The sequence below is a fragment of the Dromaius novaehollandiae genome, chromosome 2, assembly GCF_036370855.1.
Source record: "Dromaius novaehollandiae isolate bDroNov1 chromosome 2, bDroNov1.hap1, whole genome shotgun sequence".
NCBI lineage: Eukaryota > Metazoa > Chordata > Aves > Casuariiformes > Dromaiidae > Dromaius > Dromaius novaehollandiae.
In genome coordinates this window covers 3,215,263-3,241,748 of record NC_088099.1, presented here as the reverse complement: position 1 = coordinate 3,241,748, position 26,486 = coordinate 3,215,263, and the positions used below count along the sequence as shown (strand labels likewise).

Here is a 26,486-nt window from a genome sequence, read left to right as displayed (position 1 = left end):
TCATTCCCCTTAAAAGTGGGTTGACCAGTAGGAGAGAGAATATATCAGTAATTGGTTGGAGACCACTCTCTGGTGTGGTACCCTTGTGAGTCAGATGGCCAATGCATTCCTAGAGAGAAGAATTTGTAAGTCCTAACTGCAGTGGCTCCAGGGTGCAAGAGTGCAATGTGAGGAGGTTGGAAGGCTGTAGAGCCTGTTGCATGAGACAGACCAAGACATTTTGGGGGTGTGTGAGAGGACACATTGCCTAAACCACCTTCCTCACTCTCAAACCTCTTCTGTAATAGAGCTCTTAGAGATAGGTAGCATCAGTATCTTGGGTGAACTGGGCTCTCAAAACCTTTGACTTCTCATTGTGTGTCCCCTGTGCTGCCTGGTAGCCCTGGGGAATCCGAGCTGGCTCCTGAAATAGCCTTTTGAAAAGATATTGAGCAATTCTTAATCTTTAAAATGTGGAATGCTCTAAAATCTAGTGACAGAACAGTCATGTGAGGCTCTTAATGATGGTTTTCATTTTCTTGTCCTCAAAGCACTTTACAAAGGTGGTCAATGTCATGATCCCATTTTTATTGGGAAACTAAGGCATGGAGCAGTGAAAGGATTTGCCCATAGTTATGTGAGAGATGGTGTCAGAGTAAAGAATACAGGTTCTTGGTCCTGTGCTTCTCGTTAACAACTTGTTTTGGCGTCTGTCTGTGATGTGATGTGAAGGACTGGCCAAGAGAGCTCCAGATGATACAGTTTGCTTCATCCTAGATTTCTGGACCAGGGTTAAACAATTCTGCTTGAGACTTGACTCCTTTCGTTATGCCTTGCTAAAACCATTGGGCAGAATAGCAAAGGAGTGAGAGCTGCTAGAGCAGGCTCTTAAATTTGGTCCTCAAAAATGAACTAAGCAGAGTCAAGATTGGGAGTAATGGATCAGGTCAGTTACTGGTGCAGTTAATGGTTTATGGCTTTTTCGGATTTCAGACTAAGTACAAACCTCCAAAGTTGACTTTTTGCTGCAGTCAAGCAAGGAGTAAGAGGAGGACAACTGTACTAAGTTGAACTGAGCTAAATCTGATATAGCACCAAGGCTGCTGCCCAGTTCTGTCTCTGTGGCCCCAAGGACTGGTTTACAGGCTACCCAAAATAGATTCTTTTGCAGATTAAGCTCTTATCCCATTAGAGAATGAGACCAATGTCCTCTTCAGTGCTTATATATGTACCTTTAACAGAAAGATGGGCTTCTCTTAAACTCACAACACTAAAAATTGCTATCCCCTGTTGTGGGATTTTTATACATCCTGCTTAAGGGGTTCAGACTGGAACATTTCCTGATCTCTTGCTGCCCTGTTTTTAACAGCCTGTGGACACTCTGCGGGCCACTGTATTTAGATGCCAATATAATGCGGGAAGGATTTGCCCTTTTTAATTGTTTCTTTCCTACCTCACTTTTAAAGCAGCTCTAATTCCATATTACCCTAATTGTGATATGCAAATTTTGAAAGGAAACTTGCTGCCAATGTATTTTAAGATTCTTATGGGCAAGCAGCCCCCTGCATAACGTGATAAATTTGGACAGCTTTTCTCACTAAGGAAAATAAAAAGCTTTCCAAATCAAGAGAATTATGTAAGCAAATCCGATGAGTGTGCTCTAAAATTAAACTGCCTCACAAGCTCTAGCACCTTCAGTGCGAAACCAGTGAAGACTATTTGGGGGAGGCTGTAAAGCCTTGCTTATGGGGTGTCCATTGGTGTTCCAAAATTCTCTCTACCCATTGATCCCCATTTGCCCATCTGATGCAACCAAATGTGTGCAGGAACATAAAGCTTTCAGGGTCCATCCTCATCTTGAGAGCAGCTGCCCAGCATCCCAATCAAGCTGCAACAGGCGTTTAGCCCAGGAGGCTCACAGAAACACTGCTAACTCATCCTCCACCCCCATGCACCTTCTGCCATGCAGCATCCTATTCAAAGGCATGACTTTGAAGCTTGGTGTGGCTCTGCTGTCATGGAGCAATGTGATGTCTCATTATCTGAGACCAAAGATGTCTGGTATGAGCATCCTAAGTATGGACTTTGCAAGCTGTATTACATGCACTGTGCAAATGTTGATTATTCTAGGATGAAGTTAGCAAGCTTACTGAGTTAGAAAGGCTTTTTGCCATAAGCCTTTGTCCATCTCTACATGTGCTTAGGGGATCCGTCTTGTGTTATTGCTGTGCATCCACCCTCCATCCTGTTGTATTACCCAAGCTCTTCTCTACTTTGCAGTCACATAAAGCATCCTGTCTTGGCATGCTTTTCTGTGGTATGTGGCCAAGGCTGCTCTAGACAGACTGTTGCCCTCCATCCCCTTTGGAGAGAGTTAATGTTTGCCTCCGGGGATGTGACTGCCTCCACGAGGCTTCCCTATGGCAACTGTGGTGCTGAAGTCCCCTCATGTTCAGAGAGGGAGAAGGGAAGATGCTCTTCTGTGTGCTACTGCTAGCACGGTATTTCCAGCCACCACAGGAGGTGTTTGACCTCTTCCCTAGCATTTATACTGAGATGGCTTTGAGCTGTTGATAGACTGGGGTGATCTCAAGCAGTTCATGGCACTTCTAGCTGATGCCAGATAAAAACACCTGGAAAATCTTAGTGGGGAGTACCTCGTGTTATGCTCTTAGCTCTTGTTATGCCCAATAGATCTGTCAACTCACAGCCACACAAGATATTTCCATCTGCGGAAAAATCTCCTCTGATATTGTTTCACTCTTTTATTTACAGACTGATGACAGGTTTCCACCAAACATGTGAAGCATTCATTAGTGTCACTATCCTTTCCCTTTGCCTGAATTGCTTTTCTTCTTGGCCCACAGTCTTCCAGAGTTCTTGCAGCCAGGAGACCCTGAAATCATAAATGTGCAAAATACAAGGCAGATAAACATTTTAGTTTCACAGATATTTCAATCTAAATGTTTTCCAAGGCCCTCCTTCAAGAAAGATCCGCCAGGAACAGCATCTGAAAGGTCGTAGCCTTGCTTCTGCTTTCTCTGATCTTCAAGATGCTAAACGTGTGTGAGAGCTTCAGCAAAAGGCCTGAGATGCCACTGCTGTTCTCTGAGGCTACAGGGAGCATCTGTGTGTCCTCTTAGGCTTTGGACATTCATCTTGGAGCTCTGCCTGCCTGTATTAGCTATTGTGATAACGTTGCCTAGAGCACCCAAATGTGACATGTATCAACTGGCATTTTGGCTGCACTAAGTGTAAGATTTTTCCAGTGTTGGTTTATATCTTTTTTTTTTCCTCAAGTGTGTGCAATTACTGTTGTGATTTATTTTCAAGCTGTAACTTTGATTTTTATCACTTGAAATACTTTGGAAACTTGGAGGCCTTTTATAATTAGTTGCAAACTCTCTTTGCCTTGGAGGAAAATTCCAGTGTGAAGCATGCTCTTCATTCACACAGAAATTGTGTTACAGAGCTCTGGTAGAAGGGTGTCCTCTCATCTCTGCATTATTTGGGCCTAAGTTTCCTCCCTGAAGCTGCCATTTGTTTGGTAAAGTTGACTTTGCTTCTCACCAGCTCTAGAATAGAATGGATATTGTTACTGAAATGTCAAGACTATCAACATGGATATCCTTCAGTGAAAAGCTGGGAAATCATGAGTGTAGGAAACCAGTCTGAGTGCTTGCTTACTCCTCTGGCAGAAAGTGGAGGAAATGATTTGGTATATGCTTACACTAGTAGTGTTTTTGATAACTAGTAGCAATAGATCTGGACTATGATGGTTTATTCCTTCTCCCCTCTTCTCTCTCTTGTGACTTGAGACCTGTTGGTCAGCCTGTAACAAAAAAAAAAAAGTGAATGCCTTGTAAGCTGTTCCTTTGCTATAAAATAAGATGTCTTTCTCTGACTTTAGCTTCAGTATTGCCTGTTGCTCCAGCTGCGTATGCAAGGCATACGCTGTTGGGGCACTTTCAACCACTGCTATTTTGGGGCTGGAGAGGGGTAAACTGTAGGGATTCCTTTCTCCACCACTGAGAAAACAAACATCGCTCTGGGGATCGTGGTGGAGGAAAAGCTGGCAAAGCAAGTGAGGTTCTGTCACTCTTGTTCCTGCGGTTCAGCCTGCAGAATCGCTAGTGTAACCCATGCTCACCATGCTTCAAGGAAGTGAGGTGTGAGACTTGTGGTTTAGTGTCCCTCGGGGAACAGGTCAGGGAATGCTGGATGTCTTGGTAACCTCAAGGAGGGTTGGAGGGAGCCAGGGAGGTTGATGGAAGTCTTGGCAAAAGGCATGAGCTATTGCAGGGATGAGGAACAAAGGCTGGGGGTGGGACAGTTTTCTTGACACCAGGCCAACTGGAGAGTCTCAAGCGCAGACGAAGAAAGGGGAAGTCATCTGATACAGTCTACCAGGGAAGAACGTATAATCTGAGAGAAGGACGTAGCCAAGTTTTGTTGCAGCGCTATAGAATTTCAGCTTGGAATTAAATAGCAACGCTATTTTCTAGTGACTTGCTTAAAGCTCTGGGACTTCTGCTTTGGGTTTGTAGGAAAAGGCCACAGAGATCTCATCTTAATGTATATTTTTATCTTTTTAAGTTTAAACCTCCTTGAATTTTCTGATTATTTCCCTTCAAGTTGCATTTGTACCTGTCTTTCAAACATGCATTGCCACAGGATTTGAGGACAAAGAAAATTCACTCCAAGTATGGTTGTTGGTTCAACCAGCTTTGAATTTCTCTTGTCCTAACTTCTGTCTTCTGTGTATTATCTAGGATTTGGGCACTGAGCAGACAGCTCAGGTCCTGCCTCCCCAATACTATGTGAAAACCTTCTGGGGAGGCTTCTTCATAGGCAAGTTTTTTCTTTTCTTGGAAACATCAGTGTTAATCCTGCTCCAGTATCACTGTCCCTGTTTTTTTCCCAGATTTCACTGTATAGCTGAGTGCCTTCACAGAACATTTGAAACCAAGTTAGATTCTACCAATTTGAGTGCTTCAGTCCGCTGGCTCTAATTTGGATAAATTCCTTGTAGTTATGTCCTGTGTCATCTCAGGAATGATGACTTGGTCTCCAGACCTATTGAAAGAGGTGGGATGTGGGAATTGTAAAACAAGCCTACATGTGTTTTAAAGACAGATGGAAATTCCATTTCAGGCTGGAGCTGTTCTAGTTATGATTAGCTCTAATGAGCATTTGTTGATGGAATAGTCTAGGTGGTGGTTCTTGATATTTGCTCTTATGAATTGTTTAGGACATGAAGAACTAAACTAAAAAAAAGACCTGTGACAAAGATATCTTGCTTAGGGAATATGCCCAACATGTTTTTAAACTTGTTTTTGCCTATTTGTAGTATTTCTGTGTCAGAGATTAACTCCACCTGCACTAAAACATCATCACAAATGGCTGTATTTGGTTGTTTATACATACCAGAGGAGTTCCCTAGCCTGTGTTCTCCCCAGGTGTAGGCTGGAGTCCCTGGAACTTGCACAGCCCTTGTAGGGCTGAAGACTCTTTGCCCAATGCATGTGACAACTGAATGCTGCTACCAAATTGCATCTGCAAATGAATCCAGAAGTGGTGTGGTTTAATGCCACTGCTTCAAGCATCTGGAGGTGCTTTTTAATACAGAATTACTGCTAATGTTAGGCCCCAGAGTTAAACTGGGGAAACTTCAGAGATAATTTAGATTACTCATATGGCTTATCTTCTTTGTGCATGCACACTGCAATAGCATTTTGTTTCAGGACTGCATGCTACTTTTATTCTGCAAAATTCTTGCCTTTTTTCAGTGAATGGGCAATTACTAAATATTTCTCTTTATCATTCTTGTGAACTGTGTGGCCTCAAGGCTTATTTAGACCACCTTATGGAGATTCTGTACTCAATTGAAAACACACTTGTTTCCTCATGGGTGTTTTAAAGATGCCGTCTGAGACATAGAACTTAAGGACAGTATGGTCAAGAATCCTCTAATCTAGAGCATCCATGCTGATGCTGAAAATCAATTTTCTTTTCATTACTTCTGGGTACTTAGAATTATTATAGGCCATCCCATGTTCAGTTGTTGTCAATAGGGGAAGCCCGAAGGCTCAGTACCTGGCAAATGGGATGTGCTAATGACTTGTGAATAGCTGTGAAAGCTGTTTGACTGACTTTCCCTTGTATCACATCACTACTGGAATGGATTCTAATTCTCCACTGTAACACTCATAAGACCACAATCTGTTCTTCCCATGGTCCTCTGCCTCCTTTCCATCTAGTCTTCCTCAGGAAGTGAAGACAAGATGGGCATCTGTAAGGGAATATCTATCTCATGCATGGAATGAGGCAGTGCTCCTTTGCAGAACATGTTCACATACTCTTGGTAGATAAAATTGGTTTCCTAATGCATACTCAGTTATGCTGATGTTTCCTGACCCTTGAATGTTTGAATTGCGAGCAATCTGTGTATAACAATTTATAAAGTGTATAATAATTTAAAATGTGTTCTTTTCCCATCTTTCACTTCTGGCTCTCAAGAGTTCCCAAGGAACAATTTAGATACAAAACTTCCAAATTTCTACTTCATCTCTGTTTCTCAGATGAACTAACACATTCTGAATTCAGAAAGAGTTTAGGAATAGGTATCACTGGCATTTCAAATGAGATGTCAGCTACATGCCTTTGTGAATCTGTGAAATGATCATCCATTCTTGGCCTGGGAGATGAGTCATTTGTTTGTAGACCACACAGCAAGTTATTCTGTAAGGCAAAGTATCAAACTAGGTCATTGTAGTAGAGTTGAATGCACAAGGTGCCCTGCTTGGATTTCGTTCTTCTCTGTTGGTTCTCTCCCAGAGGTGTAGATTCATGGGACATCTCTCAGTAGGAGCTTCTGACCTCACTGTTGCTTTTCACAGCTTAAACTTCATGCTGTTGATTTGGCTGGAACTTGGTGATCTTTCTAAAGGAAAAAATTCAAATCCTGCAGTGTAGATTTGTTGAAGAAAGTGCACTCACAGAAGTTTAAGTAGTAAAACTAACAAAGCTATTGGACAAAAGAAAATGGGATGCAATTCCCTTCTTCCTCAAGCTCTTTAGGGTTGTATGCTGCATTAGATACGTGGTTGTCATGTTGCCCTTCAGTCTCTAGAAGGTGCCATTATATGACATTGAAATGGTATATTTAATGTTCTACCATGAAATTTTTGTGCCTTAATGCTATTCAGTAAGAGAAAGTAAGGGATCACAGTAGTATGCACCCACAGAGCTTGTAGCTTACCTCCAAGGCATTTGTGGATAACAAGTGGTGTAAGATGCTTGTTTTGCTAGCTGTTGGTGGGTGATTTAAAAAATGAGAGCTTGCACAGATTGGCTGAAGGTGTCTTGGATGATGTTTGCATGCTAGGATATCACCAAGCTAAAGCATCACCAGGAACTTTCGTGTCCCTTCCACTGTCTGATGTACGGCAACTCTTTTCCATGCTCCTTGGCACCATTCTTTAGTGCAATTGCTGAAATGGTAGAAGTTCATATTCATAAATCTGCAGGCCCCTCATCTAATCTCTTCATTCAACATGGTCAGGGATATCATCTTATCTAAAAATACCGGAACCCTTTGGAAAGGAGGATGTTTTGACTTGTGCCAAGAATGTGGTGCACTAGGCCGTTCAGCCCCACTGACATTCCTGGGACTCACTCACTGGTTGTGACACTCTGAAGCTCACTCCGAGCAAGTGGATCCTCTTCCCATAAGATGTTTTTTCTTCAAGATGCTTTCCAGCATGCTTTTTTCTTGTGCTTTTCACATTAAGATTGAAAATGTTTCTCCCTTTGAAGTCTATGTGTGTGGGGAAAGAGTGGTGTAGAAATAACGCTGTGTAGCTCTGCCTCTGTTGGGACTTTTATGTGTTTCCTCACCTGGTTTGTTACTTGGAGGTGTTATTTACAGGCAGTGGCTTTAACTAGAGGTCTGCTTTGACCTTCTTGAAGTGCAGCAATCACAGCTTCATGAAGTGTGTATTTTATGGTGCTGAGGAACAGTTCTCTGCAAAATGAGCTAAAGGAATATGGACACAGCTGTGGCATCCCACTATGCTCCATCTTCATGTTCAGTCTTAAGGTGAGGCTCTATCCCCCTCCAACCCCCCAAATAGCTTGAAATCTCTCAAAATGCTGTGAAGAACAGTTTTTGTATTTGATAAGGATTTGGGTGGTGAGCATGCAGTGTGACATAATAGGTCTTTACTCTCCATAATCTTTTACCCCTTCCAACATCCAGGCATACAGAGCTGATTCAATTCTTAATCTTGCTCTAACGAAACCACCTCGTGGTTTCTGTATTTGGGTTGATCTAAATTGGGATGGCAGCAGTTCTTGAATCCAACAGCTTTGGGCTATTTTAGGTAGCGAAAATCTGCCACTGGCACTATGGAAGGCATTTATAAGTAACAAGCTAATTATGTAAAATGCACACTGTCCACTTGTTAAGATCTTCTTAAAGTTTCATAATCTAATCAGAATTTGCAATGTATAACACTTAGCTTGTTTTCCTCCCCTGCTGCCTTTTTAATACAACCTAGTTTGGATGATCAATACAGGAAGGAAATGCTTTTCTTAATACTGGTGGTTGATAGTGTCCCACGTGCCTCCTTAATACGATGCCTAAAGGGTTTTTTAAATTACTGAGCACAAATGCATTGCTGTGAAGATGAATGATACGCAGCCATTAACCTGAAGTCCCATCAGTTAAGTAGCACTCACCGAATAAAACTTCGGGACTTCTTGGGCTATCGTACTTTGGTTAATATGACTCTGTTTGTATGAGCTCTATGATACAAAGTTATAAATACTCAAGCCAGCAAGTGTTCTGAGGCTGTTTATGTGGAGGGATGTCAAAGGTAGATCTGACTGGGGTCCATGCAGATAGTCTGTAGTCCCATTACCTTTGAAAGGAAGGTGAGGGCCCTGCAACCTGCACAGGTACGAGCTCACTGCTTTAAACTGTCCTGCTAATCATGCTGCTGGTCAAAGGAGTGACTTCCTTTTCTTCTCACTTATGCCCAGCATCCCCTTCGGAAGAGCTGCTGAGCTTCAGGTGCTACCTGAGTCCAGGGCAACAGAGAATATTGCAGGAACACAGTGCACTTTGGTATGAGTGTGCAAGACTCAAGCTGAAAACAGAGGCCTATTAAAGACTCCTTGGTTATTGATATCTTCGTATGAATCACTTGTGTGCTTAACCACTGTTAAATCATCTGGTTGTCTTCCACAAAACTGCAAGCGGAGGAAGAGTTGAGCATTTCTTACAGTGCTGTGGGGCCTGGGCCTTTCGTGGTGGTGGGGAATGGACATCAGGAGATTGATGGCAGATGTTCATATTGTTAGTTCTTTCCCTCTTCCTTTCAGTGGAATAAATCGATGCATGGAGGAATGGTGTTTTGAGGTGTTGGGGAAGATCAGGGGAAAAAGACGGCAATGGTGTTCAACAGATGGCACTGAGGGAAGGCCTGTGAAATGCCCTTGCATCTGGAGCAGAAGGCAATAGGGTCTGTGATATTGGTTGGCTTTATGGGAACCTGTTTTGCAGTGTGGGATACTTTAGTGAGAACAGTCTCTTGCACTGGTGATTTATCCTTAATTAATGACTTAAAACATTGGCCATAGCTGGTTTGTTTAGCTGGAGATCTGACCCTTGAAGTTTCATTTGGAGCCTGTAAAACCTCAGGGCTGCAAAGCTCCTTCAGAAAGACCTTTGAGACACCTTTTGTCAGGAATGACCTTTATATAAGAGCTTTGTGTATTGTCCTCTCAATTTTTTTTTTTCTTTTAAGGAACCAACCTCTGTTCACAGTCTGTTCCCCTAGTCTTTGCTGGGGCTCAGAATGAGGACAAACTTGTACCATCCCATCAACATAATCTCTCTCTCATACATCCTGTTCTCTCCAATGCCCAGAAAGTTTGTTTTTTCACCTGTTTAGTTTTCAAACCTGCCACGAGGATAATATGACATTAGAGTGGAAAAGCTATCACTGCTGCTGCGCAGGGGAGGAATTGCAGAGCCGTAAACTGCTCCCAAAATAGATCAGATGATGTGTCAAACTGCCCAACCATCTAAATACTCCACAAGCTGACCTCCATGGGATATAAAATAGGGTCTGGGTGAAATGTTTTGGGGGAGGGGAAGGTTAAAGCCCCCTTCTGCCTGAATCCGCACGCTTGTTTCTAGAAGTTGTCATTTGTCCATAAGTTGATAAAGAAACTGTTGAGCCAGTCTCTGCTTCCAGCTGGGACCTCTGGGTCCTGAATATAAAGGCTGGGGCTGGGGAAGGAGGAGAAAGCTCCTTCTACAGTTGTTTTTTCTGGCCCCACTGACTCAAGGAGCTCTTTACCTTCACTGTGCTTCCCTCGAAGGCTCAATTTCAGCCTTTTGACCCCCCAGCTTCTGAGATTTGTGCTGTGTGGGAAGTAGCCTTTATTTTCTCTTTAACTGCTGTGCTACTTGAGCGCGGGTGTCTGCAGGGATATCTCCGGCAGGGAGGGAAGCTGCTGCGTTGGCTACCGGCAGTTTCTCCCCTCGCTGCCAATCTCTGCGGTCTGAGCAAGGGCAGCTATGTAACTGCGGCATCTGCCGAGAACAGATCGGGCAGTGTTCGGGAGGGACAGCAAGATTTATGTGACAGACGGGCCGGGGAGGAGGAAAGGAAGAGGCTGGTCCCGGTGCACGATGTGTATTGCGGAGCTGTTAAATTTGGGAGACAAGGCTTAACAAAAGGCTGGCTGAGGTGTTAGGGAGACAAATGGGTGATTCATTACAAAGTCAGATGTGTTCCCTGGCAGGGGCAGATAGGAAAGAGACTGACACTAACACATGGTGCACTGCGTATCGCTGGAGCTGTGCAAGGCATGCCCGTGTCCTGAAGCACCGAGGGCTGCCGTGGTTCGGAGAGGCTTGCTGGACATGTAGCAGAGCCACCAGTGTGATGGCATCGAGTTTGCCACAGTGCTGGGACTGTGTAGGTGGGGTTCCCATGCAAGTGTGGCAGTGGTGGCATGTCCAGGATGGAGACCTGGCTGCTCTGGCCGTACCAGTTGGCCTGATGTTGTCAAGCATTGGAGAGTGGTGTGTGCTTGACAAGGCCGTGTCAATTCTTGCTTGCACCTGGAAAGTTTGGGAGCACAGATGGGTTAAACACTGCAGCTGAGGCAAGGTCCCATGGTGCATCTGCAACCAGCTGAAAGACCGAGACTCCTGTCTCAGTGCTGAGAACATACTACCACCATACTGGGTCGAACTGAAGGTTTCTCTACCCTGAGTATTTTGCCAGCCGTGGACATCCAGGGAAGCCAGTGAGAAACGGGACAAGTATAGTGATGTGTCTCCTGGCGCATCCTGCCAGCTTCTGGCAGTCAGTGGTTTGGAGACTTCCTGAGCCAGCGGCTGCAGTCAAACCCGCATGTTTAATCATCTACCTTGGTGTGCCTCCCTTTCCTGAATTTGTCTAATCCCTTTTTGAATCTATTTATATTTTCAGGCCTTCACAACATCCGGTGGCAATGAGCCTTGCAGTTCGTGCTGTTTGGGGGTGTGTGGGGGGGAAGCTCTGTTCTCTCCGAATGTCGTGCATTTGCTATTTATTTTTCATGCTGCTGCCTCATTTCATTTGGGAGCCTGGAGGGGGCTATTTAGACTCATGCCCAACCTGTGCTGGGACTTTCTGAGTCAGCAGATCTGGTCACTGTGTGGCCCTATGCAAAGGGTTCCCCGTAGAGCCCCCAGCTGTGGACAGGGCTGCAGGATCTCATTAGGTCTTGTGCCAGCAGCTTGAGCTGCAGAGATCCAACAGGATGGGCTGGATTTTTATGGATTTTTTTTGGCCCTCCTCCTGTAGATTTAGATATACAGGTTTATGGCATTGATGACTGTCTTGCTTTGAGGAATTTGGGCTCCACGGCAGGAGGATGTGTAGTAGAGTTTTCTCATAGCTCAACTCTGTTGGAAGAAAATCGTGCTATTGAGCACCTGGCCTCTTCCCTGTGGCCTTCAGTCTTTAAAATCTGTTATAAATTCTTTTGCTGTATTCCCAAGGTCAGTCTGTTTTTCACTGTTGACTTACCCTTGTGTGATCCATCACGTATGTGGTTTTCTCCTGGCCCTGTACCCCACCAGAAACTGTTCAAAAGCAACGGAGGGGAAATGGCTGTGTATAGTTTCCATAAATGTCATCTGGACATGTCCCTTGTTTTCTATATCACTGGAGAGCTGTTTGGCCCAATTCTAGATTAAAATAAACTACTCTAGCCCCACAGTCATGGATGGAGCTGAGTTGTTTTTACTGCAGCTGGGATCTGAGATCCTGGTAGGGGAGGATTTTCTGCCAGAGTAAAATTGTGGTATGTTCCTTGTCTCCCTGCTGCAAGGAGGGGGCTTTGGTGTTGCTGTAAGCCATGGGCACTTGGGTTCTAGTTTGTGTGTGCATCTCTCACTATTTCATCCTTTCATGGAAAACAATGGCCTTTTATTCTGAAATCTCTTTCTCTCCCCAACCCCTACTTGCTCGTGTGGTGCTAAAGGGGTTAAAACAAGTCTTTTCTTTTCTTCTCCAGGCTTGTTTCTTCCTCCTCTTCCATTGCATTGCCCCCCTGCTTACTCTTCCCTGTACCCAAACTCTCAACTAACGCATCGCCTACGGTCTAGTGGGACATGTGCCAAAAGAAATGATGTGAAGCTGAGGGGGGAGGCAAAAAAAAAAAAAAAAAAAATCCATTGCTGGCATAAGGAGCAGGACGGGGCTCCGAAGGAGGGCGGGGTGGGAGCTGCGGAGCTGTCCAGCCGGGGGCCAGGGCGGGATGCGGGCTGGGGGGATAAGTCCTGGCACCTGCCGCGAAGGGCGAAGCTTAATGCCGTCTTAAATCGTGAGCGAAAGCTCCTGTTGCTGCCTGGCCCGTGCATTCCCCTGGCACGGCGGTTCACCGGCCGGCGTTAAGTTGAGTTAGAAATCCTTCGTAAATCTAGCTGATTGCTGCTTCATTCTTGAGAGGATGAAGGGGAGAGGAAACAGCCTTGCCCTCCTCCCTCCTCTCTTCTCCTCTGCTCGCTTGCAAACAAAAATCAGTCATTCCAGTGGAAGTTGGTTGCTGGCAGCTTTTTTCCAAGCTGCTAGGAAGCTCCCAACCAAAGGCAGCTAATAGTTATTGAATTAAAAACTAAGCACCCTCTCCTCAAAAATCCAGTGGTGTTTCCAAATGTGACACGGAGGTGGGGACTGTTCAGTCCCCTGGTGTGAGCTGCCCTGATTGCGAGGGAATATTGCAAAGGCCTGCAGAGCTGGAATCGGTGCTCTCCTCATATCGCCTCCATACTGGTGAACCTTAACTCTGCCACTCTATTGAGATACTTGCCTAAAATAAAAATGCTTCTTGCTACAGTGGGCTGGAAACTTCCTGAATAAGGTTTGTTGTTCGGAGGGGGGAGGGAAGGGGAGAGGTAGTTTAGCCTTGTGGTTCAAACACACCACCAAGGGCTGAAAGACCTAAATTTGATTCTCTCCTCTGCTGCTGGAGTGCTTGTGCCCTCCTCACTGGGGCAGGGAGGTGGACGGGAAGGCAATGCTTCCTTTACTTCAGGGGAGCGCTATTAGCTGTAATTCATAACCTGTAAAGCTCTTTTGCCTTGCATGGGTGGGAAATGCTATAGCAGCTTCAAGTATTTGCTTGTGGTGCTTCTGGTTGCCACGATGCAAAAATAGCTGTTCCTCATGGCACCTTGGTCCCGTAGGTCCTACGCAGGAATGCACCATAATGAGAACATCTCCAGACCTCCACATCTGAACTGAGTCACGTATTCCCTACTCATTCATTGAAATATTTTTCCTTCAGTAGCTAAATTTGACCCTCCTTTACTATGCGCCAAACCATTGACTTTTTTTGGTGATTTGTGCAGAAGCAGCTAAGGGCATGATTTGGCCTTGCTTTGGGGTGCAAGTTTAATTGCATGAAAGCTCATTTATACATGGGGCAGCCATTCTGTATTTGAGAGGCTGTAGCTGTCACCATTCACAGAAAAATCGCTTCTGAACTGATGCAACATAATTCCTTTGTAAGGCTGTTGAGATCCACCTCTCTTTTTGAATATGACAGCTGGCCTAGTGGGATTTCATTTGCTGAGACTGCATTCAGCAGTCCCCTGACTTCTGTGTCAACTTCAGCTAAGGCTAAAATAGGTAACTTGAGAATAAATTGTCTCTGTGATAACACTTGGGCATGAGAAGAGCTTAATGATTTAGGATCAAAGAGTGCAGTGGCTGATGTGAATGTTGGAAATGTTCAGGAGAGTGCTCTTGGACAGGAAGAGCTAGAGATTTGCAGGAGCAAATTTCTGCTCCCAGAAGCAGCTGTTATTTGTTTCCCCTGGATGCTACAAGTGACTCTTGATAGGGCCTGAGAGTATGACAGGTATGTGTAGCAAGCTTGCTACGTGCCCACTCCTCCACCCTCTTGTCCAAGGGAAGATGCTCAAAGGAGAAGAGAGCCCAGAGGAAACAACTGTGTAGGTATGCCCAGTTAGAGAAGGAGTGATTCAAGACAGGCATGAATGACTGGAACTTACCAGCATCTCCACCTTTTTATCTCTTTAAAACAAACAAACAAAAAACCCACAAAAACACATTTTCTGTGCATGCTCCATTGGCATTCTTTTGGGTTTGAAGTTCCCTCCACACTGGTTTTGCTCCTCTCCATTCTCCTAATGCTTAGACCAGAGAGGACAGACTGTTTGGAAGAAGAACTGAGGACTTGTAGATATTTGCCTCTGTGAAACACGTGCTCTGAATTTGCTGAGTTTGCAAGGATCGTATGTGTAGGGTATAGGCTGGCTGTTTTCCATCTGCATAGAGCGAGGTCGTAAGGTCCTGTTGCCCATGCCTTTTGTGTCTGACAGCATGTGGTGTTGGAACAGGCTCCATGGCGGGGTCCTGTTACTTGTTCCTTTGTAAGTAGAGACTGAAACCAAGGCTTGGGCAATATACAGTAAAGACATGGCCCATTTTTGAATGGGTTGACATCTAGACAAAAGCTCTGGGTATGTGTACCATGCTGTTGAGAGGAAGATAAGGATCAAAACTGCAATTGAGAAATACTTGTCATGGGAATAGCTGTATTCATAACTTGAGTTTCTGAATGTTTGTTTGCTTTGTTTAATGGTCTCCAACAGCAAGGCACCATTGTTTGCAGAGAATGACATGGGGAATGTGGAGAGGTGAGCGTAAAGCAGCAGGTTGGGCGCAGCCTTGAAAAACAGACCAGCACGTGCAGAAAGGGCTGTAGTCTGGGATGGTGTCAAGGAGAGGCAGCCTTGCAAAGTGCCAGAGTGGACTTAGTTGTAGCAAAGCTGCCTGTGGCTGGTCAACCACCCACCAGCTAGAGGTCAGAGATAGAGGAGAGAGTCCAGAAGTGGAAGTGAGCTGAGACAGTCCTATGAAAGGTTGGCCTGAGTCAGCTGGGAAGGAAGGTAAGTGCAGCTTGGGACAGGCTGCAAGAGCAGATACTACAAGGGTAACTTTGGGTGTGAGTGGAGGTGCAAAACTAGGGTGTCACAAGAGGATGAGGATCAGCCCTGAGAATCAGCCGGCTCAACTCCAGTGGTTAAATGTTGTCAGGACAGCCGGCATGAGTACTCAATGCCCTGCTTCTTTCCGATTTCCAGGTGGAGTGTAGCCTGTTTAGCTCGGTCCTGTAAAGCCCCAGATGTCCAGGTTTTCCCAGCCTGGGGGGAGACTTTTCCTCCTGTTACCTTCTTTGACTTCCCAGTCAATGTAACAGTGCAATGCCAGGGAAGATCGGTGAAAAACTTTTACCGAGGAAGGGCTGAGCTAGAAGGGAATGCATGTCAGAAGAGAAGTTGTTAAAGAAATTAAATTCTTGCTGAGATGTCAGGATATCATGGAAGCTCAGAAATCCTGGCTGAGGTTTGGAGAGTATCTTGATGGTTTTTTTCCCTTGGGTAAGGATTCAAGGGGATTTTTTTTTTGCATGCATGTATGCTAGTCGAAGTGGGAAATCTTTGATTTTGTAGCTCAGTGAATGGCAGGGGATTTTGCAACTCGCACGTGTGGCTTTGGATTTTGTGGCCTAAGCAAGGTGGCAACAAATGTGAATGCCTGCATGCTGGGGTAAGCACCGTGTGTTGGAGCAAAATTGCTTATTTCTGACTTTGAGACGTAGAAAGGCAACTGGAGAACTAAGCTTTTAGTGACCAAGGGGGAAAAAGCTCCTAACTTAAAATGTTTGAGTTCAACAGTGTTTCCACCAGCTCTGGGAAGAGCAGAACTAAAGTTGGTGGACACTCTTCAAATAGTTGCATCCAAAGGACTTCGGGTTACTGTGGGGGCACATCAGTGGCATCTGTACCCACAAATATTAAAAAAACCAAAACAGTTGGTTCTTCAGTAGCCAACTCCTGCTCCAAATATTGAGTCCACCATGAAATTCTAGGAATTTTCCAGGACTTTTGGCTTGTTTTATCTCAAGTAGCAGTTAGCTGTTGTATATGGGAGGACTATGTTAAATCAAATTTGGAAAGCTCCTTTGCAGTGTATGTGATGGTGGGGGAGAGAGATCAGTTGAAGTTTGGATGCAAGAAACAAAAATATAGGCCTGCTGTGCAGTATAAATCAGTCTGGCTCCTTGAGTTGGAGAGTCATTAGTTTAGGCATGGAAGTGAAGAGGGTTAGTGTGCGAGTTCTCAACTTTTTTCAAAAACATCTTTGTCTTTGTTAGAAGAAAATAAATGGTGGAAAGAGAATGAAAAGGGTTGGAAGAGGTAGCAATACTGCAGAGAACATCCATGTGAAAAGTGGAAATGGAATCAATTGGCGCTTTGTACAGATATACCAAAGATAAATCTCCCAGCAGAGAAGGAAGCGCAGGGGTAGGAATGCAATATTTCAGCAGGTCTGTCATTCCAGGCGGGTATAGCAGAGGCATTTACTCACAGGAAAGCAACTCACTTTGTCTCGCGTCTCTGGAGGTACTTGCAAAGGAAACTCCTAAGCATGTCAAAGATGAGAAGGTGCTCGCAGGTCTATGCAGGTGCCTTACTTCTGTCTCATCCCCCTCAAATTCTCATCAGGAAAATCTCCAATTAAATAAGAGAAAATATGGGGATGGACATGAAAGGATGAGCTGACAAGGCAATAAAAACTCTTGACTTCCCAGATTAGCTGAAAACAGGACCTATCTGAAATTGCCTCTCTGGAAGGACAATAAATCTATGTTAATATAGGTCCAGCTTGGCTTTGCAGCTGTCAGTGTGAGTTGTGCAGTGGCAGGGGCTGTGTTTGGGATCCCTTTCAAGCCTGGCTGAAGTCTAAACCTCAGAAGAGAAAAGCAATTAGCAAGGTAGGACAAGAAGTTCATGACCAAGGCAGCTGAATGCCACCAGTAGTACTTGGGCAAACCAGATAGGTCTCACTGTTTACAACTGGTGATAATAAACCTTCTGGTTCCCTGGCTTCTGACTAGTAATGGACTGAACTGGAAGGAAATTTGGACAGAGAAGAATGCAACTGATGCTGGAAACCTCTCTCCTGCGATGACAACCTCCTCCAGAGGAAGAGGACTTGGGGGAACACTTACTCAAGATTAAATGTAGCCAATTTGGCTGCTACTAATGATTATTGTTGACGCTAACTAAATGCCTGGAGGTCCCAATCTAGGCAAGGGTTCCTCTGAGCTAGGTGGTAAGGCATGGAGCAACCAAGTCCTTCCTGAAATCTGGACAGTGCAAGCATGCCGCTCAGAGCAGAAGTCAGGTGAGGTGCACAGATGAAGATTAGGACAGAGTTTGAAGTAAAACCAAGAGCAAAAACCAGTCTCTTGACTTTGTCAGATTGCTCTCACAGAAGCCAGAGTTAATTTCCACAGAGTTAAAGCTTCCTGGGCTGTGTGAAATAAGCTGTTTGGTTTCTCTCCAGGTTCCTAGTGAACAAACACACCTTCATCCGTGCTCAGCCCTCTTGATCCAAAATACAATTACACAGATTGCTGGCTGGCAGTTTAATTGTAACAGTTGTGAATTGGGTGAATATAATAATAATAAAAATATATATATACACATTAAAATAACCAGCTTCCTGCCCCCCCATCCTGAAAGATTTCCAGATTCCTTGGAAGGAACAGCTCGGTCTCTGCGACGAGCTGAGAAAGCACCCGATTCTGACACCGTTGCCTTACAGGACCTCACTCAGCAAAGGTTTCATAAAAGGGCTTTATGGGATTATAAAGGTGCCATGCTGTGGCTCTGCATGCTCTTGCTTATTGCTGGTGCTACACTCAGAAGTGCCACCTCGCCCCATTTGCCGGGAGTGCTGGAATGTGCGTGCAAGGCCTAAGGCTGCTGCGTGGGTCCCCTCCTACTGAAACGGGCACAGATCCAGCGTGGGGGGAGAGACAGTGTGTGTGTGCATATGTGCTGTGCCTTGCAATTGTGGAGCTCTTTGCCTGGAAGAGCTATGTTGCTCGGCGCCTGGGAAAAGCCCCTTTACGCCCTCCTCTAAATTTGTTCCCTCTTGTCCTGTTCTGGAGATGCTTTTATAATTAATTTGCTCCAGTCTGATTCAGACCGGCTTGGAAGCCAGCGAAATCAGTCTGAACAATAAGCCAGGCAGTGATGGACAAGTCTCCGTTCATCACGTGTGTTGCATGGCCTGTTTCTCACCAGCTTGGATTTCCATTTCCCCTTCTTCTGGGATGGGTGAGGACTGGGGACAGTGCACTCCTTAGTGCAGAGCTGGGCCAGAGGGCTGAGAGGAGATGAAAAAGGTGGTTTTTGGCCTCCCCTTCAAGACACTGTGTTGATGTTTTGCCCTCGCGCTGTTTCTCAGGAAGGGGTGAGTGAGAGATGCACTGGCCCAGCAGTCATGGTTCACCTTTGCTGTTACCCGCATGCCCCCATTGTCAGATCCGTCAAACTTTTGCACAGATCAGTTAAAACGGACGTTGGCAGTTAGCACATTTGATGCTTCAATTTTTTATTTTTTCTCAGGATTTTCCAGCCGCTAATCCTAAGCAGCTTCTGGAGGCCCGTGTCCTCTGGCTCGCTGGAGCACTGTGAATCCCACTTCCTATGTTTTCCCTACACTAAGCTCTTTATTTTGCTTTTACTTTTTAAGAAGCGACTCTGCTTGGGATCCAGTTTGGGATGCATGGCACTGGGCTGTACTATCAGCAAGTTTTGTAAGCCTCTGGTGTGGGGAACTGTCTTTGAGGTGTCTCAAAGCCAAGCATGTAACGTGGGAGGCTGGGGAAGGGATTCAAAATCACAGATTGCTCTGCAGAAGTCTTGGCTGTAGGATCAATTTCTGTATCCCTCCTCACTCTAATAGCTGTCTGCTACATGATACTTGGAGCTTGTGTTTTTTCAAACATTAAGCTGAACAGTACAAGCTCAGTCAGAAAGGTAAATTGGGAGAGTGGGAGCTGTAGAAAATGCTTTTATGGCTCCCTCTCCTTTGCCAACTGGGGATATCTCTTGCACCAACTGTGGAAGCTTACAGGAATGAACCTTCAGGGCAAATGTATTGATGAAGGCCAAGAATGACGGTCCTGGAGATTTTGTTACAGGTCTCTGCTACTGTGAAGCTTGGACCAGGCCATCTTTCTCATAAACAAGTCTACTCTGAGCTTCACTTAACTAGGCCACCAAGGGCCAGGTGATGTCCTGTCTCCTCAGGGAATAGTCAAAACTGGGTTTACACTCATATTCCAATCCAAACAGAGTAAAAATGTGTAAGAGTTAAATTTCATCAGTGCTTCAGACAAAGCTTGCTGTTTGGCTTTTGGGTGGTTTTATCTTTTTTGGAAGCAGAATTTTCTGAAAACTTTTTTTTGGAAAAGTTATACTAGTTACACTAGTTTTTCATGTTTCCCACAAAGCACTTTTTGAGTCTTCATTTTTTCCCATTGCAGTTTTTCTTGAAATCCTAATACTTCTGGAAGTAACACTTCCCCGCCCATCTCCCTGTTCTCCTAAAACAAAACAAAAACCTAGCCATTTTTCCCCCTTCCTTTAGACATTTGATGTTAAATTACCTCATTAAATCATTACTCATGATTGTCATCTGTACTGGATGTTGCTGGCTGTGCCTTAGGTCAGGATTTGGTGCCTATTGTGCAAAGAGGTTTGGGAGTTAAAACATGCTAGCTGCTTGCCTGGGGGACTGTGTGCCTGGCAGGATGCATCCCATTGAGTTGGAGAGAAATCCCTCATTAAAAACAAACAACAATCCACTGTTTCTGCAAGGCAGGTGGAATTTTAAGAGTTTCCAGGGTCATCCTGCACTTAGCCAAGGGCATGAGCGTGTGCTCCCCTCTTGTGCCCACCACCCCGTGTTTCCTCCCACGATGGAGGCGAAGGTTGAGCTCGGCCCCGTGCTCGCTGTTTGCGTCCATCTGTGCAGGGCTGCAATGTTCCAGCATGTTTTGAATTCTGGCTTTAGCGATTCTTCCTTTTTGGCTGGGGAAATGCGTCTTCAGGTCCCTCGAAACCCTACATAGTGATTCCCATTGACTGCGTGGACTGGCACCTGGCCGGAAGAGGGCAGAGCCAGGAGAGCGGGGCGCGGGCAGCTCGGCCAACAAACCGCTCATGAGTCCAGCAGATGTTCCTGCAGCGTCTCTGCTCCCCGGGGCCGATGCCAGCCTGGTCCTCTTCCAGCAGCTCGTCACTTGACACCGGGAACAGTACGCTGGCTTCTTTTGTTGCACATTGTGCGAGTCGAGGACCTTGCGCTTGGAGGAGGCAAGGGAGGGGAGAAGGCAACAGGACACGTATTTCTTCAAGGCGTTTTTCATTTTCAAGCTTGTTGCTCAGCATTAAAAGCTTTTGGCAATACCACTTCTCAAAGCTTATCCTGCTTGCAAACCTGACGCTGTGGCTTGCTAGGTTTTATGTAAGGAACTCTCCTGCTCTTCTGCCGAGGGCAGAGTGGCTGTAGTGTTTTTCAGCGGGATGGATCACCCTCTCTCCCTTTCCAAGACTGTCCTGGCTCTGCTTGCTGTGCTAAACTGTTTTTTCTGTGCACAAGAGAGCAGCTGTAGTGCTGTTGTGTTTTTGCTAGCTTCCTGAGTTTATGCAATTTAGGTATCTTCTGTTAGTTCTTCCATATTTCTGTATTAAATGGCCTGTCTGGTGGAAACAGAATTTGACAGGGAAGTGGAGACTGAAGGTTTAGTCTCTGAACAAGCTCTGTGAGAGCTGGTAGAATAAAGCCAAATACTGCTTCTCACTCTTCTCCTCTTCCTCCCACACTGGAGAAAACCTCTCTGTAACCTCCATCCTCCCCCAGACATCAGTAAATCCACATAGCTTAGCTGGGGGAGATCAATTCCCGCCACGGCTCCCCTTTCTGCCTGCTTTTCTTTCTCCTCATGCTTGTGCCGCTCCGTTCCTCCTGCAGGCTGACTGGGAACGAACCCCTGACCATCCTCCCTCTGACCTCGGAAATGGAGGAAGCTGCCGTCAAAGCCCACTACAAAGTCTGTGACCGCCTGAAGCTGGAGAAGAAGCAGCGTAGGATGTGCCGGCGGGACCCCGGCGTGGCCGAGACCCTCATGGAGGCCATCAGCATGAGCGCGCTGGAGTGCCAGTACCAGTTTCGTTTTGAGCGCTGGAATTGCACCCTGGAGGGCCGCTACCGGGCCAGCCTGCTGAAGAGAGGTGAGTGGCATGGGGGGGCTGTGCTTGCACCCACTCCAGCTCCCCGGGCACCCCAGGGTCCTTCTCAGGGTCACTGGTGCCTCCCACACCCGTGGGCTTCTCCAGGGCTTTGCAGATAAAGCGGTTGTCCTGATGCATCCTTTGCCAGTGGTAGGTCATCACCTCTCTAGAGGTCCAAAAGGATTTTTTAGAGGGTGGTGGGGAGATGAAGATGAAGCTGGGGTCAGCTCATCTGTGACAGTGGAAAGCGGTTGCTGTCATGACCACGGAGGCTCTACCTAGCTGTAATTTGTGTTCCTACCGGTGAGGCAACTGCTTTCTGCCTCCGATTGCTGGTCACAGCCTTGAAGGCTGGAGGTAGTTGCTTGCATGTCTACTGCTGGTAGCTATCGTTGCTCCTCCACTTCTGCTGGGACTTGAGCCATTGCTGGAGGGGAAGGGGTGGACTTCTGTCCTCCCTTTATTAAAAGATCTACAAGCAGGGTATGCCAATCTTTCATGAAAAGAAATAGGAAAAATGCTTTGTTAAGGGAATTGAGACAAAATGGGCTGTTGCATGCTGGCCTGTTGATGGTGTTAAGAGGAGTCCTCCCGTAATGCAGGCCGACAACTGCAGATATTTCCTTGTGGTCTGTTATTGCTCAACCTGGGGAGAAGCTCTGTGGATGGGTAATTCCCACGCCCCTTCCTGGCAGCTCAGATAGAGATGACCAGAAACTGAAAGGGTGTATTTGAGGAACAAGCAGTATTTTTTGTCTTCTTCCTGTGCACAGACTTGTATAGTTTCCTGCATCTTCCCAACAAAATCTGGTTTCTATTTCTGCACTGAAGATAATGATGCAGGAGGCCCATTTCACAGATAGGTTGCCTGGGCCTCGAGGGCTTCAGGGACTTCCAGAACGTCCTGCAGTCGGTGATGGAGCTGGGCCTAGAAACCAGGGGTCTGACTTGCCCAGAGATAAGAGCGGAGGTTTGCAGCGCTTCCTTTCTCGCTAATAAGTGAGAATGAGTCATTCAGAAGTGTTGGGGCTTAACTAATGCACTGTCACTGCCTGCAGTGGAAACAAGGAAAGTCCTTATGAAACCCAAGAGGTCCAGCCTGAGCTGCAAGACGTTTAAAAATATCTCCGCGTGCCAGAGGAGTCCCTGGATTAGCGGCGCCTTGGGAAACCCAAGCACTTTCTCATGCTGACACCTGGAGGCCACAGCTTGTTCCTTCAGACACACCTGCCCCCCGTGGGCAGCCTTCAGCAAGTGACATGGGTATTTTAAAGCTGCCTGAAGTTAAGCTGCCTTAAAACACTAGTGAGAAGCCCCCCTTGTCGAGACCCCGTGTAATAAATGGTAGCTCTGAGGGCTGCAAGACTCTGTCTGCTGTCTCATTCTTCCATGCTTTATGCCTCTGCAACATCTCTCCCCTCCGCTGATGCTGTAAATCCTTCAGATGTTGTTTCTGCAGCATAAAACACTGCCCTGTAAATCTTTCTCCTTCACTCTGGGAGCTGCTGGTTCCTGGTTCAGCATTGCAGCAAGCGATACCCTAGGGCAAAGGCGTACATGTATAACCTACTAAGACACAGCTATTCAAATACGTCAGCGTGCTTGCTTTCTCTCCTCCGGGGCTTTTGCACTGTTTTAAGGAGACCAAAGAATCCTCTCTTTTAAACAAAATGTTTCTCCTTCCGTTGTAGTACTTGGTCACCAGAACTGCCTGGCTGCTGGTTTGTAACTTGGGCTGATGTGGCCCGTTTCTTAAAATAACGGAGGATTGTTTAAAGGACTTGTTATCCTCTTTGGATACTCGCGAACAATTTTGGAAATGGCTGAAACCGGATAGCTGTGGATGGCAGGCTGTCGATGCGCTGGAGGTTAGAATGCCTGCATTGATTTAAAGCTCATTATCTTGTTACAAAATATCTTGGTGCAATCAAATAGTGCACTGCAGAGATGGCTTTAAATCTGGCCAGAGCCAAATGTCACATGGACTTGCTTGGAAGCTGCCTGAGCTGCCTGAGGGTGAGATGATACCCGTGCTGATGGCCGCTGGGAATTTGTGAGGCTTTAAATGATGGAGAACGGGAAGAATATATCCGAAGCTGGTGGGAGGATTGAGAGGGAAGAGCCTGGCAAAGGAACAGTTCCTCCTGGCTTTGTGTCGAACCAGGTTTGTGTTGTGGCTGCTGGGTGCTGACTTTTCTTGGAAATTTCTCAACCTCTCTGGATTCAGGGCTTCAAACAGGAGGCTTCCAAGCAGGTTGTAGGTCTGTGATACCTACTAAACAGGGGTGAGGCTTGGCTGTTTGCCACCAATTGTGGTGTCTCAAACTGGAGGAGAATTTGCACACCCTGTTGCATCGGGGGCTTTCTGTTGGCATGCTGGTACCTCTCTATTTCATGGCACAAGTAGTAGCAGTGAAGAGAGGCCGGCTCTCCAACCTGGGAGCACGAGAGGTAGGGGAGCATCTCTTTTTAGCAAAAGCATCCCTCTGACAGGCGTGTCAGCAGTCTGGCCCAGGGCATAACCTTGACAAATTGAATCAGCCTGCAAGAGATGAAAGCTGTTAAAGGTGTTTTCTACCCAGAGATCTTTAGTTCGCATATCCATGAGTTTTTGTTGTGTGAATTAAATAAAGAATTCTCCACCACCTACTGAGACAGCTTGCGATATTGAGGGTGTTTCTGAAGTGCCAGAGCACATGGTCTAATTTCAGGGAGCAAATGAACAGAAGAAAAACCAAATCTGTTTTCTCAACCCTGATGACTTCCTACTTTGTTCCTGGTGAGTGTGGAGTTGACCCTGTTTTGTTTTAGCCTTCCTTCCAGAAAGGGAAAGGTTCTTGCTATTCTTTTCCAGATGAGCAGTAGAATGGTTGGACAATTCCTACTATGACCTGGTTTGAGTCGGCCCTGTTGGGAGGACCAAACCTTAGTCTACTGGACTGAATTTTTGTTCTCAGTCTGCTGGAGTACAGCACCATGCGCCTGGGAGTGCTCTGGGAAGGCATGCTCTGGGGACAACCCAGAGTAGTGCCCCATGAGCTTGCTTGGATTACCATGAACCTCCCAAATAACAGTTCCAAAAATGACCTGGCAGTGTCTCTGCATGTCCATGGTTGACACACCAGCTTGCAGATAAATCCACTACTGTCACTATCCATTTGTGTTGCTTCAGAGTGGGGGATTTCTTGAGCCAGATCCAAAGCTGTCCTGGAATTCCATCTCAGATATGCAATCACGTCTTCCATAGCTGGAGAGTGAGGAGCTATAAATTCTGTCATGTTTGCTTTTTATTTTGGGCTTTTATAATTTGGACTGAAATCATGGGTATTTATGGGCCTCGGTTTACCTACCGGAGGGAGGCAGATGCATCACAACCCTGCAGGTGAGCATGGAGGTGTAGTAAAAGGGTTATGTATAAAAGATTTGGTGTATAAAAGATTGGCGTAAACTGCTTTTTGAGGCATTTGGGTGAGGTGCAGCATTGGGCCACAGGCTGGCTGCTCTGCACTTCCGAGCCCTCGGGTGGCTTTTGTTAACAATTTTGTTGAACTGGAGCAGGACCTGGTAATTTTTCTGGGGAGGAGGAGGAACAAGAAGCCCTCATGGTTTCTATCCTGACCCTGTGACTGGAAATCTGTGCTGGCTTCTTGCTATCACTGGCAGCCTCTTGGTAGGCGTATGGCTATATCACCATGATGGTACCTCTGTGGCCTGTTAGGCTCTTTCTCACATCTTTCTTTTCAGGCAGAGACAATCTGTGGGGCGACAGCCACAGGGCTGGCCAGGTTTGGCTTCTATTTTTGAATTCTAGCTTGTGCCACCTCTCTCCTGCATTCCTTGCCAAGGAAGGACTTTCCTGATGTGCTCTCCACCATCAGTGATGATGTGCGTAGGGCTTGGCATGCTTTGATGTTTGCTCAAGCCTTCTCATTATGGGATTTGCCTCAATTTCTGCACTTTTTTTTCTTTTTTAACTCTCACTCTGGCTGCAAATAAAGCCATCTCCTCCTCTCTCCCCCAGGTTTTAAGGAGACAGCCTTCCTGTATGCCATTTCCTCGGCGGGGCTGACTCATGCCATGGCCAAGGCGTGCAGCGCAGGGCGCATGGAGCGCTGCACCTGTGACGAGGCCCCCGACCTGGAGAACCGCGAGGCCTGGCAGTGGGGCGGGTGCGGCGACAACCTGAAATACAGCAACAAGTTCGTCAAGGAGTTTCTGGGGAGGAAGCCCAACAAGGACCTGCGAGCCAGGGTGGACTTTCACAATAACCTTGTGGGCATGAAGGTGAGTCACAGGCTGGTCTGCAGAGAAGGGACCCATGGGTCTGTCTGGGGGGCTTCACGCTGTTTTGGGTTTTGCATGCCTGGGTGCAGAAATGGGAGTGTCGGGTGCAAAATGCATGGAGTGATCCTTCTGGTGCACAAATCAAGTCTCAGCTAGGTGACTGCCCCGTTTTGGTCAATATGCTTCAAGAAATGTGCAAAGCCATGAGGAAGAGAGACTGGAGGGAAAGACATAAGGATATGTCCAAGTCTACAAAATGTGACCTGGGAGGAAAGATTGCCGACTTTCCATAGAGAGGAGAAGGGGAACAGAATAACTGCCTTACAGTACAAAGGGAAGGAAAGATGGGTTGTCTGGGCCTGTGTGAGTTAGGACAAGGAGGAAGGGATGAGGTTAAAGGATGCATTTCTACCAGTAGTTCGGTAGAGGTAGGGAGCATGGCACATCCATAGCTGGGTTTCTTTAAAACTGGCTGGAGAAACATCTGTCGGGGAGCTTGCACAGAGCTATTCCTTTCAGACCCCAAAGT

The 26,486-nt window shown here is 46.2% G+C and overlaps 1 protein-coding gene across 1 annotated transcript in view; it reads left to right on the top strand.

Annotated features, from left to right (window-relative positions):
* WNT9A (Wnt family member 9A) overlaps positions 1-26,486 on the top strand; it is a 60,585-nt gene that overhangs the window by 14,918 nt on the left and 19,181 nt on the right. The window contains exons 2-3 of the mRNA XM_064505647.1: positions 21,414-21,673; positions 25,695-25,957. Of these exons, the coding sequence (XP_064361717.1) occupies positions 21,414-21,673; positions 25,695-25,957 (523 nt within the window). The remainder of the gene's footprint in view (positions 1-21,413; positions 21,674-25,694; positions 25,958-26,486) is intronic.